The sequence below is a fragment of the Hemiscyllium ocellatum genome, chromosome 14 (genome assembly GCF_020745735.1).
Source record: "Hemiscyllium ocellatum isolate sHemOce1 chromosome 14, sHemOce1.pat.X.cur, whole genome shotgun sequence".
In the NCBI taxonomy this organism is placed as follows: Eukaryota; Metazoa; Chordata; class Chondrichthyes; order Orectolobiformes; family Hemiscylliidae; genus Hemiscyllium; species Hemiscyllium ocellatum.
In genome coordinates this window covers 33667510-33681012 of record NC_083414.1, presented here as the reverse complement: position 1 = coordinate 33681012, position 13503 = coordinate 33667510, and the positions used below count along the sequence as shown (strand labels likewise).

At 40.1% G+C, this 13503-nt stretch overlaps 1 protein-coding gene across 3 annotated transcripts in view; it reads left to right on the top strand.

Annotated features, from left to right (window-relative positions):
* LOC132822339 (ERC protein 2) overlaps positions 1-13503 on the top strand; it is an 820981-nt gene that overhangs the window by 624274 nt on the left and 183204 nt on the right. For all 3 annotated transcript variants that reach the window (XM_060835591.1, XM_060835589.1, XM_060835590.1), the window contains one exon: positions 5632-5779. In XM_060835591.1, the coding sequence (XP_060691574.1) occupies positions 5632-5779 (148 nt within the window). The remainder of the gene's footprint in view (positions 1-5631; positions 5780-13503) is intronic.

Below are 13503 nucleotides of genomic sequence, written 5' to 3'. Positions count from 1 at the left end.
TACCCTTGGTGGTGGGTTTGAAATCTGCCACCAAGAGGTTTTTGAGCCTTGCTTCCTTCCATACCTTTTTCATTGGTGTTCAATATGTGGAAATATTGATTCACTGGCTGGCAGCAATGGTAGATGGTCATCAGCAGAAAGCTTCCATGCCTGTGTTTAACCTGATGCCATAAGACTTGATGTAAGAACAGCTTGAACATTGTCTGTGTTCCCATGATTGTCATTTGTGCAAACATGTTCGCAAATTCTTAAAATCATGCTGTAATTAGTAGGTACGTGCGCATGTTTCATAAATTAGTGTACAGTAAGAGCTAAACATAGTTTAACCTGCAGCGACTAAAAGTGTTTTTGTTCAAATAAATCACTAGTGTGGCAAGATCATCAGTGGTAAGGCAGCAATAAGTGCTGTTTAATTTCAATGTAAAGTATTTCCCAACAGTTAAAGCAAGACCTTCTTTTACTTTGTATCTATGTTGACAATATACAAAACACCCTGGTTATGACTGGATATCATTAGGCTATGTTCTTTAAGTCTTTCATATGCTGTGCCATCTATGTTTTTCCAGCTCGTTCGGCACTTTGTTATCCATGTTTTATTTTTAATGTTAATTCCAAACAGTGGCTTAATTCGTTTCCCCCGATCTTCTGGAAGCAGAAGCTGCTATTTGGAAGTAAACTGAATGTGCTCATATACAGAGTTCAATTGCATGGTAACATTGGTTAGATTTGAAGAATTTACCTCCAAATTATTGTTAAAGATTATAGTGTTACACCTATTAATTACTGCAATACTGTAATATTTAGCAAGAGTTCAATTTTTTGCATGTAATAGACTCAACACATTAAGATAAATGAACACTTGAGATTGCTTTTAAAAAATCACAATATATTGAATTCAGTGGATCAAAATATATACTTTTATGCTATTTCTTTAGTATTTTTATTTTTTCCATTACAAATATGTACTGATTAAACCATCTGTTACATGTCTTGCATGTGATTTTGATAAACAGTAAACCACTTTTTTTTAACATAAGCCAATTTCAGTGCTGTGGTCGAAAAAGATTTTTTTTCCAGGATACAACAGTGTCCTGTGTAGTGTGTCTTGACTGTTTTTCTCCTAAACGCAGATTGTTCTTATTAGGAGTTGTCATTCTTTTCAACCCACTCTATTACTAAGAATGTGGTGCATACTCGGAGTATTTCAACGTGGCTGTTCCTTTAGAGTACATCAAAGCCTGAATGTAGGATATAACTTGACCACTCTGTGAACTAGATCGGGTCTCCTAGTGGAATATTTGTATTATTTTGTTGCTTATCCCAATAAGTTAATTTAAAATAATTTTACTGCAGCATTTCTTCCAAGTCAAAGAGCTGCACCAAATATGAGCTCGAGGTTCTCGTCAAAATATTATTGATGGCCATCATGGTGGCTTAGTAAACTTTGTAGTGAATAGCTAGGCTTAGAACCCAAGAAGGCCCCAGGATCAGTCTTTTATCCTTGTTAAATCAGCAACTCTGTGTCATGACTTAATTAGGGATGCAACAATGGCTTCAGTGCCTTCAGAGTAAGGAAGAAGGAACTTGACCATAAGTCTCTCTAAATGTTACCAGTAACCTCTGCTTGAAGGACACTATGGGAAGAGTGGGTGTGAATTGCAGTCACAATGTTCACCTTCTAACACCAATTCCACCACCCCCACCCACTCAATCTTCCACAATCAGCTGAATAGCTTACTGTTCCTTTGCTGTGAAAGGTCACACACAAACTATTGCTATGTAGTTTAAGCATCAGTGAGTGACTGTGATTTTCTGAAAGCAATGTCGTCTTATAATTTCTATAAGAGAAGAATTGGTGATAATTTTAAAGAAAATGACTTTTTTCAGTAACTTTATTCCTATTTGTCAGGTTTGACAATTATCTGTCTGTACATAATATTTTGCAATCCTTTGCCAATGACCATTGATAGTTTGGTTCCCTTCCAGTGTTTTTGACAACTATTAATGTAACAATTCTGACATTTGTTGTAGGTTGATGGTGCAATGCACACCATCTTATATTTTTGCCATATTTGTTTAAGAACTACTGCTTTGACAGCTGTTTAGGCTAGAGTTTGATGCAATAACATACTGTACCCCTTTTTATCAGTATTCTGCAGCCCAATTTTATGGATTTTTGCCCTTTGGCTGTATGTCTCCTTATCTTTCTTTTGTGTGGTATTGGGTTTCCCTATTAAATATAAAATCCCATTCATACCATTTGCCAGCTGCCCCAAGAATTGTGTTTTGCAGGATTTTACCTTTTCTGTTTTGTAGCCTTTTTAAGCTTAAGCAGATATTCTGTAACTCTAGACTTTATTTTGTGGATTTATATTTCATACTCTCAAGTTGGCTTGTTTATTCTGCTTTTTTGTTTCTGAGTAAACTAAGAATGAAAGCATTGGGAGACAGAGCAATATTAAGTTGAGGCAGTTGAATCAAATGATTAATGTTGCGATTAGGCACAGAATCAGAGCCAGGATTCTGTGCTAGACATAGTTAATTTAATATACTAGCCAAGTCCAGATGTTTTCTTCAGATAATTGCACCTAAAAACACGAGTGCTGAATTCCAGAAGAGTAATGTTGTTTATTTTCAAAGTTACAGTGTGGATTAAAATGTGAAAACTGCCTTTGTTTTCAAGGAATAAACTTTGGATGGCTAGTATGTTTCAGTGATGAGGCACTTCAGATGAAGTTGACATATACCAAATGTGTTGAGTAGCTGTTGTTTTCCATGTTCTATCAGCTGAGGTCATCAGCAAATAGATGCTTTCTGTATTTTTTTACGTATGCTTGTAAAATACAGACAAATAGTCCAAAGCCATTTATATTGTAATAAACAGAACTTGTGCCTATCCTTTGATTCAATGTTCAGTAAACTGAATGAACCAAAGGCCCAAAAGATCTTTGAAATCATGTATATTCACTTTAAACTTACTGTTGGAAACTCTATGTGGCAAGCAAAACAAGCATATGGTCTTAACGTCATGCTTTCATTTAAGCTCCCAGTAATAGTAGAAAAATATGTAGGAAGAGTTTTAAATAAACCATGTGCTTTGTTTAGACTAGGAACAATTTAAAATGGCGTCAGTTAGATTTGATTTTAACAGTTAATAAATATTCGTTGTGCTAAGAAACCTGAACTTATCTTTTTTATCCTGGGTGAACACTGAGGACTAAATTCTTGGTATGCCGAATGCAAGCACAGAGTGGGGCAGGCTGCAGATGCTTGGCCCAGTGTTCCAGTTTCATCTTTAGGAAGTTGCAGATGAATATGAGTGCAAAGTGGCAATGGTCCAAAAGGAAATGAGATCAAGTGATTTGCAGCAGGAGAAATGGAGAAAAAAAGGTCAGTTGTAGTTGGCATCAAGTAATTAGGACTCTGAGAAGGTCTGGAAGCCTGGAGGTGCAGCTAAGAGTTGAGAATGGATCTCAAAAGGTGTTCAGGTAGTTGTCTGGGCCAGTGAGGAATTAGTAAAAGCCCTGGGAGGTCTTGGCAGTTCAATTCAACTGAGTTGTGGTGAAGGAATTCGATGAGAAGGATCTCGCTTATGCAGCTACAAAACATTGCAGCTTGGTGAAAATCAGCTTACTGATTCTAGCTGTCAATAAAAGAGCAAGAATTCTGGGTATGAGTAGATACTGAAATACAGCCTCCAGAATCCAATGGAATACAGTCTCAAGGGAAGCCATTGAACCACCAACATATAAACAGTTGTTATGACAGTACATGACAGAATGGTTTTTAAAGGAGTTCTGTTCCAACCCCAACCTCTTCACTAGAGTTCACCAGCTTGGCACCCAAGAACTCTCAAAAGCCATATTCCAAACTGATTTGATGCCATGGTGTCTCTCCTGAATTAATAGAGAGCTGCTGGTTTCTGATCGGTTGGCAGCTCTCTGAGTGGAGCCTGCTCTTTCCTGAGGTATTGCATTTTATTTCAAGCCTATTAGTGGCCAAAGATGATTTTGCCAGGATGAGGGTCGAAATGATGAAGGCTCCCCAAAATCATATTAGTCCAGATTTGCATGGATCAAAGGGACCAATAAAAAATTGTCAGCATTCGCTGTCATTAGCCCATTGAAACTAACTGCAGTTTGTAGTCATTGAACGTATGCAAGTTTGCGCAGTCATCCTGAAGTTGCAGACTGTTGCTCAGAGTTTTGGCACCAGCTGCTCTGTGGCATGCAGCCTACCTCCCCACTCAACACAGAACCAGCAGTCACTGAAATTTGTGAAAACTTCAATCTCATCAATATTCAAAACCCTGAGGGTTTCATGTTCAGTCAGGTGCTTTTGACAGCAATGCAGTTAATAAAATTTGATGAGTAATTTCACGGGCTTGAAAATTAACTTTATATTCCTGGAGTGCTCTTAAATTAATTAGCAGAAATGTTGAAAACTGAATTTTTGCAAGACTTCAGAATATTTTAGCAAATGTTCCAGAATTCTGTCCTCTCGTTCCCCAGTGAAGACGCTGAAATCAGTTGTAGTGCCACTGAAGGTGTAATTCTCACCAGAGACTTGCTGCACTTCATGGCAAAGCGTACTTCAATATCAGCAGTACGTGCCTCATTCCTGGCCACAAGTTCCATGTCATTGTCTGTTGACTGCTGGAAGGATGCCCTCAACAATTTTGAGTGCATGCATTTTTAAGCCAAAAGTCTATTCTTTAGAGTAATATAGGGTACATGATTCAATAAAATATAATCATTCTAATTTAGCATAGATTACTCTGCATGATTTTCAAGTTGAAACAGCTAGCTACTCCTTTACACAGGGAGGAAAATTGTACCACAACTAGAAAAATACTATATTTTTGGAAAACTTTTTTTCTTTGTTGATATATGGCTAATATGATTATGTCTCTGCTGTTACCCATTACAAATTGTCGAGAAAGTGGTGTTAAGATTCACTCTTGAAAAAATCGCACACTAAGCACTCTGATACCTCAGAGAAAATTTGAATGAAATGACCAGAATTTATTTTTCATCTTTTAACAGCAGATTATATTATTCAAAGTTACAGATAAAGTGACTGGGAAATTGATTTGTGACAGCTGGTGTAAACCCCACATTCTTCCAGCTTGTACAACACAGCTAAATGCAGTGCAATGCTTCCCTACTTTGCCTTCACAAAATTTGCCTCAAACCTAAAGGACAACCACTTGCTATATTAAGTGACATTCTTCAAGTTGCGTATAACCACATCCTTTGACTTGTCACTGCCAAATTTATTGCAGCTTAATGCCATTGTCTAAGTGTACAAGATTGTGTGGACATGGACCTACATTTAAGTTTTCTTTCATTGAGTTGGTGTGAATGCTATGGATTAAACATGCAATAGAAGGTGATCTCTGACTTTATGGTGGCATATCTGTTGACTGCAGTTGATAAAGCAATGCTGTACATTTGGAGCTGATAATTATGACATTCTTCCAGATCCAAAACTGAACATGTTTACGGAAGGCTGAATTGTAATACGAATGCCTGTCCAAGCATGTTGAATTTATAAAAAGAAATGTAGGCTTCTCATTGCCATTGTCATTTATTCCTATTGATTCCTTAACTCGACTAATTTTTGTTGCAGACAAGAAGCACTGCTGGCAGCCATCAGTGAGAAGGATGCAAACATTGCCTTATTAGAATTGTCTGCCTCTAAAAAGAAAAAGACACAAGATGAAGTAATAGCTCTTAAACGTGAAAAGGACCGACTAGTACAACAGTTGAAACAACAGGCAAGTTCCATTGTGTTTGGTGTTACGCTAAGCTATTCTACAAGAAAAACAAAATTACCCTCTAGAATACTACACTTTCATGAACATTTGTCATTCAGTAAATTCTACAAATCATGAATTTTATTGTAGAATTCACAACATGTCCTGCCTGATTTTAAATGTGTGTTCCTCAAACGTTAATACGTATTGAAGATGTATTCGTGTGTTGAAATGAGGAAGAACTATGTGGCAATGGAAAGATAAAACTGGCCTGTAAAAGAAACCTTACTAATTATTTTGATAGGTGACTTTTTGAATTATTTTGCTTGAATAAAAATTAGAGTAAATGAAGGCTGTTCAGATCATTAAGTTTTGTCACAACTTTTAAAATAATCTATCGGATCTAAGTGAGACAAATTAATAATCCATGAATGCTTGACTTTTTTTCATTTAGAAGAGTTTTTTAGTACATGTAAAATTGACTAGAGTGTAAAATTTTGATATGGATCAAAATTTTAATTGTCCTATTCTTTGAGCAAACATATCTGAAATACTCAGCAGGTAGGGCTGGAGAGAAAGCATCTGACCAACCTGGAATGTTAGCTTTGTTTCTCTCCCTATAGATAGTGCTTAATGTTTTGGGTATCTGGCATTTTCCTTTTTCATTTCAGATTTGCAAACTCTGCACTATTTTTGCTTTTAATCTGGATGCAGGCAGTTGTGGCAGTGCTCCATTTTTGCAGGAGCATTCCGTTTTGTCTAATTTCCAAGATTGTTTAAAAATTACAGCTTTAATTTTGAAAACTTGGAGAACATTTATTTATTCACATTTTGAAATCTATCTGGGCCTTAGTGGAATTTGTGAAATGTAATTCTGAATTTGAATTTTGCTGAAAATAAAGTGTAAAACTCCACCCTGACATATAGTGTAATAGTGGGGAAATAGGGTAAAAAATGAGGTCTGCAGATGCTGGAGATCACAGCTGAAAATGTGTTGCTGGTTAAAGCACAGCAGGTCAGGCAGCATCCAAGGAATAGGAAATTCGACGTTTCGGGCATAAGCCCTTCATCAGGAATGAGGAGAGTGTGCCAAGCAGGCTAAGATAAAAGGTAGGGAGGAGGGACTTGGGGGAGGGGCGATGGAGATGTGATAGGTGGAAGGAGGTCAAGGTGATGGTGATAGGCCGGAGTGGGGTGGGGGCGGAGAGGTCAGGAAGAAGATTGCAGGTTAGGAGGGCGGTGCTGAGTTGAGGGAACCGACTGAGACAAGGTGTGGGGAGGGGAAATGAGGAAACTGGAGAAATCTGAGTTCATTCCTTGTGGTTGGAGGGTTCCCAGGCGGAAGATGAGGCGCTCCTCCTCCAGCCATCGTGTTGTTATGTTCTGCCGGTGGAGGAGTCCAAGGACCTGCATGTCCTCGGTGGAGTGGGAGGGAGAGTTTGGCTATTGATGGGAATAAAACCAGCAACGTTTGCAGTTGCAAAGGTCCGCCAGTGTTTGAAGGAGAAATGTGGGTTCATGCTTCAGGCATTCCCTAAAATAACAAGATGGCTGCAATAATGTTTATTTGCAGCCTGTATTCCCAAGTGCAGCCAGCTTCAATTTCAAGCTTGTTTTCTTTACTATATTCCAAAAGACCAAATATTTATCAAGATTCTCCACCTGACAGTGGTTTCCACAGTTTCACTAGGAGTCCTTGAATTGATGAGAATATTGTTAGTATCCAAAGAGGTTCCAGCAGCATCAACTGTCAGCTCTGTCTTTTCTGTTCACCTCTGGTTTTGATGTCTAAGTCATGATGCTGCCTCTTGGCACACTGTCCAGAGGTGAGCCATTACATAAAATTCATTATTAATGTTTGTCACTTGTAATGACTTGTCACTTGTCACTCTCCTGATCAAATCACCACCTGAATTAATCTCCTATTTGCACAAGTATGATTGACATAGCTTATAATGAACAGGCGAATACCAGGTACAAAGATAAGATTAGCAATGCTTTTCTGTGTTTCACGAACAAGCAAGATTTTTTGCACCGTGTTGAGCACAGCTCTGCTGTAGGTGAAGAATGTAACAACTCGTGGGCATTCCAGTGAGAATAGCATTGACAATGAATCCACCTTTGCCAATTTGATGTGGAATACCTTTTTCTTCTGGTTTCTGGTGTTTTTTTCACTAATTTAAAATGTGCGGCATTAGCATGAGTTTGAAAGTGTGTTGCTGGTTAAAGCGCAGCAGGTCAGGCAGCATCCAAGGAACAGGAAATTCGACATTTCGGGCATAAGCCCTTCATCAGGAATATAGCTCACTGCTGCCTCACAGTGCTGGGACCTGGGTTCAATTCCAGCCTCAGGAGACTGTGTCTGTGTGAAGGTTGACAGTTCTTCCCATGTCTGGATGAGTTTCCTCCAGGTGCTCTGGTTTCCTCCCGCAGTCCAAAGATATGCAGGTTAAATGGATTGGCCATGCTATATTGCCCAGTGTCCAGGGATGTGTAGATTCCGTGGATTAACCACAGGAGATCACAGGGACAGGATGAGAGAGGTGAGTCTGCGTGGGAGTCATTGTGGATTCGATGGGCCAAATGGCCTGTTTCCACACTGTAGGGATTCAATGCATTCAAGTTTAGTTTATGGTTTAGTTTTTTTCCCCCAGAAACCTCTCTGCTAGATTTCCTTTGTTAATTTTACTGTGGAAAATATCAGATACTTTCATCACTGTATCTGAAAATTAGGAAGAAAAGCAGAATTTGCTGTAAAAGCTCAGCAACTCTGGCAACATCTATTGAGAGAAATCGGAGTTAACGTTTCAGTCCAATTACTTTTCTTCAGAACTGAGTGTAGCTAGGACACAGTTTATTTTTTAATGCAGAAGCTGCAATTGGGAGAGGGGTTAAGGAATAACAAAGGTAGAGATGGAGCCCAAAAAGAGAGAAAAGAATAGTTGGACAGACAAAGGAGTGGATAATGGTCAGCCTAAGAGAATGAATGGCTGCTAATGGAGAGTATTAGTGGCTAACAATGGTTCGTGTATGATAGCAGACCATGTGATAACAAGGCCTGGTGTGGGAGTTGTGTAAGGATATGGGAGAAGATACCTCAAGCCCTAAATGGTTCATCTTGATATTGAGTCCAGAAGGCTGTAGGGGTCCCAAGCAGAAAATGATGTGCTGTTTTCCCAACTTACGCTGAGCTACAACAGCCAGGGAGCACGGTGGTATGTTGAAGTGGCAGGCAACCGAAGGCTTAATTGTCTTTTTTGCGGACGGATTGTTACTGTTATGTTATGACCATTTCAAGTTGACTAATATTTTTACTGAGCTTTCTGTTCCATTTTCTCTTACATAATAAAAGGAGGCCTGCAATGAGGCCACAGCCACATTGGAAATGACGAAGAGGGAGTTACAAATTGTAAGGGACCACTTTTCCTGTGTTGGCAGGGAAGGTCAGCTGGAGTTTAGTAGGAACAACGCCACAGCAGCCAAGTTCTCAGTCTCCGAGTCAGAGGTTTAGATGTGGAATTTGTCATGGCAACTACATATGATTTAAATGGGTCCCATTTCCAGTCAAAGTGCTATGCCTGTGCAAAAACTGGTCACAACTGAATGGTGATACTCCAGGATGTGGTAAAGCGGCAGATCCCAGCTGCATACCAGATTACGATCACAGCCCAAAAACACACGTTGCTGGAAAAGCTCAGCATGTCTGGCAGCATCTGTGCAGAGAAACCAAAGTTAACATTTTGGGTCAGTGTTCCTCAGTATTCTGAGGAAGGATCACCAAACCCAAAACATTCACTTTGATTTCTCTCCACAGATGCTGCCAGATCTGATGAGCTTTTCCAGCAACTTCTGATTTACAGCATCCATACTTCTTTCAGTTTTAATTATCATGGTCGATCAAAATCTAGTTTGGAAGTCAGGGGATTCTTGAATGTGCATAAGATAGGTATGGAAACAGAAGTGAATATTGTCAAGCAGGAATATCAAGAGTTGTATGAAAACAAAACACGTGGGAGATGATAGCAGAAGAACGTTTTGAAGAAGCATTTGAGATATTTTAGGTGCTGGAGGTGATTTCCTCGAATCCCAGAAGCAGCAATTACTGTTTTATATGCTATTGCTTTGTTTTGGAATTTTGGGGGAAAAAAAGTCAAAACAACAGCAGTTTTAAAGGGAGAAGAACAGGCAAAGGAAGTACATGGTGAGGACAGTGCAGGAGAGAAAGAAAACCTGTACACTTACTACTTTTGCTGTTTTGAATTCATGTATTGCTGGACATCGGAGTGCTTCTGGGAAAATTAACAAACAGTGAATTTCACAACTAATCTTGGAGGAACCTGTTTGGGCGAAGTTCACAGCACAGAATCGGATAAGTTAATTGGTGTTTTAAGTCTGTCCAATAGAAAGGCTGCAGTAGTGAGTACAGTGGGTTCTTTCTTAATTATATGTTTTTGGAGATAAGTCTCTTGATTAAACTTAAAATATAAGCCATAGCTATTATTTAACCTGGGGCAGTGTTTTGTAGAGGAATAAGACAGTGTTATTTTCTGGGTCTATAGATTGTGAAGGAGCAAAAATGGCCTTTGCAGTGATATGTACCTCTTATCAGATGTGGGAGTTTAAAGAGAGTTTAAGGGTTACTGCGGATTATATCTACCATAAATTCTGTTGGATGCGAATCTAATCAGATTGAGTGGATCGGTTGGAGAAACAGTTAGAAGCGATGAGGAATTTGCAACAGCAACAGTATGTGATGGATGGCAGTTATAGGAAGGGGGGGAAAGTCTCAGATACAGTCCCATAGATGGATTAACACCAGGAAGGGTAAGAGAGGTAGGCACCTAGTGCAGGAGTCTTTTGTGAATATACTCATTTCAAGCAGGTATGCTGTTTTGGAAAATGCAGGGGGTGGTGGATTCTTAGGGGAAACATAGCACAAACAGCCAAGTTTCTAGTATTGAGACTGGCTCTAACGCAACGAGGCGTACATCAGCTTCCAAGAGACCAATTGTGTTAGGGGATTCTGTAGTCCAAGGTACAGACAGGTGTTTCTGTGGCCAGCAGAGAAAAAGCAGAATGGTGTGTTGTTTCCCTGGTGCCAGGATCAAGGATGTCTCCGAGAGGGTGCAGAATGTTCTCATGGGAGAGAGGGGCCAGCAAAAGGCCATTGTCGAGATTCTGAAGGGAGATTACAGAGAGTTAGGCAGAAATTTAAAAAGGAGGTCCTCAAGGGTAGTAATATCTGGATTACTCCCAGTGCTACAAGCTAGAGAGAGCAGAAATTGTAGGATAGAGCAGATGAATGCATGGCTGAGGAGCTGGTGTAGGGCAGGAGGATTCACATTTTTGGCTCATTGGAATCTCTTTTGGGGGAGAAGTGACCTGTACAAGAAGGACGGATTGCACCTAAATTGGAAGGGGACTAATATACTGGTAGGGACATTTGCTCGAACTGCTTGGGAGGATTTAAACTAGTTAGGTGGGGGTGTGGGACCCAGGGAGATAGTGAGGAAAGAGATCAATCTGAGACTGGTACAGTTGAGAACAGAAGTGAGTCAAACAGTCAGGGCTGGCAGGGACAAGGTAGGAATAATAAATTAAACTGCATTTATTTCAATGCAAGGGGCCTGACAGGGAAGGCAGATGAACTCAGGGCATGGTTAGGAACATGGGATTGGGATGTCATAGCAATTACAGAAACATGGCTCAGGGGTGGGCAGGACTGGCAGCGTAATGTTCCAGGATACAAATACTACAGGAAGGATAGAAAGGGAGGCAAAAGAGGAGGGGGAGTGGCATTTTTGATTAGGGATAGCATTACAGCTGTGCTGAGGGAGGATATTCCCGGAAATACATCCAGGGAAGGTATTTGGGTGGAACTGAGAAATAAGAAAGGGATGATCACTTCATTGGAATTGTATAATAGTCAGAGGGAAATTGAGAAACAAACTTGCAAGGAGATCTCAGCTATCTGTAAGAATAATAGAGTAGTTATGGTAGGGGATTTTAACTTTCCAAACATCGACTGGGACTGCCATAGTGTTAAAGGTTTAGATTCAGAGGAATTTCTTAAGTGTGTACAAGACAATATTCTGATTCAGTATGTGGATGTTCCTACTAGAGAAGATGCAAAACTTGACCTACTCTTGGGAAGTAAGGCAGGGCAGGTGACTGAGGTGTCAGTGGGGGAGCACTTTGGGACCAATGACCATAATTCTATTAGTTTTAAAATAATGCTGGAAAAGGAAAGACCAGATCAAGTTCTAAATTGGAGAAAGGGCAATTTTGACGGTATTAGGCAAGAACTTTTGAAAGCTGATTGGAGGCAGATGTTTGCAGGTAAAGGGACGGCTGGAAAAAGGGAATCCTTCAGAAATGAGATAACGAGAATCCAGAGAAAGTATATTCCTGTCAGGGTGAAAGGAAAGGCTGGTAGGTATAGGGAATGCTGGATGACGAAAAAAATTGAGGGTTTGGTTAAGAAAAAGAAGGAAGCATATGTCAGGTATAGACAGGACAGATCGAGTAAATCCTTAGAAGTGTATAAAGGAGGTAGGAGTATACTTAAGAGGGAAATCAGGAGGGCAAAATGACCTTTATGTGGAACTGCAGAAAATGGGAGAGATACTAAATGAATATTTTGCATCAGTATTTACTGTGAAAAAGGATATGGAAGAGATAGACTGTAGGGAAATACATGGTGACATCTTGCAAAATGTCCAGTTTACAGAGGAGGAAGTGCTGGATGTCTTGAAACGGTTAAAGGTGGATAAATCCCCAGGACCTGATCAGGTTTACCCGAGAGCTCTCTGGGAAACTAGAGAAATGATTGCTGGGCCTCTTGCTGAGATATTTGTATCATCAATAGTCACAGGTGAGGTGCCGGAAGACTGGAGGTTGGCAAACATGGTACCATTGTTTAAGAAGGGCAGTAAAGACAAGCCAGGGAACTATAGACCGGTGAGCCTGACGTCAGTGGTGGGCAAGTTGTTGGAGGGAATCCTGAGGGACAGGATATATGTGCATTTGGAAAGGCAAGGAGTGATTAGGGATAGTCAACATGGCATGGGAAATCATGTCGCACAAACTTGATTGAGTTTTTTGAAGAAGTAACAAAGAGGATTGATGAGCGCAGAGCAATAGATGTGATCTATATGGACTTCAGTAAGGCGTTTGACAAGGTTCCCCATGGGAGACTGATTAGCAAGTTTAGATCTCATGGAATACAGGGAGAACTAGCCATTTGGATCCAGAACTGGCTCAAAGGTTGAAGACAGAGGATGGTAGTTTTTCAGACTGGAGGTCTGTGACCAGTGGAGTGCCACACGGATTGGTGGTGGGTCCTCTACTTTTTGTTATTTGGATGCGAGCATAAGAGGTACAGTTAGTAAGTTTGCAGATGACACCAAAATTGGGGGTGTAGTGGACAGCGAAGAGGGTTACATCAGATTACGACAAGATCTGGACCAGATGGGCCAATGGGCTGAGAAGTGGCAGATGCAGTTTAATTCAGGTAAATGCGAGGTGCTGCATTTTGGGAAAGCAAATCTTAGCAGGGCTTATACACTTAATGGTAAGGTCCCAGAGAGTGTTTCTGAACAGAGTGACCTTGGAGTGCAGGTTCACAGTTCCTTGTAAGTGGAATCGCAGGTAGATAGGATAGTGAAGAAGGCATTTGGTATGCTTTCCTTTATTGGTCAGAGTATTGAGTACAGGAGTTGGGAGGTCATGTTGCAGCTGTACAG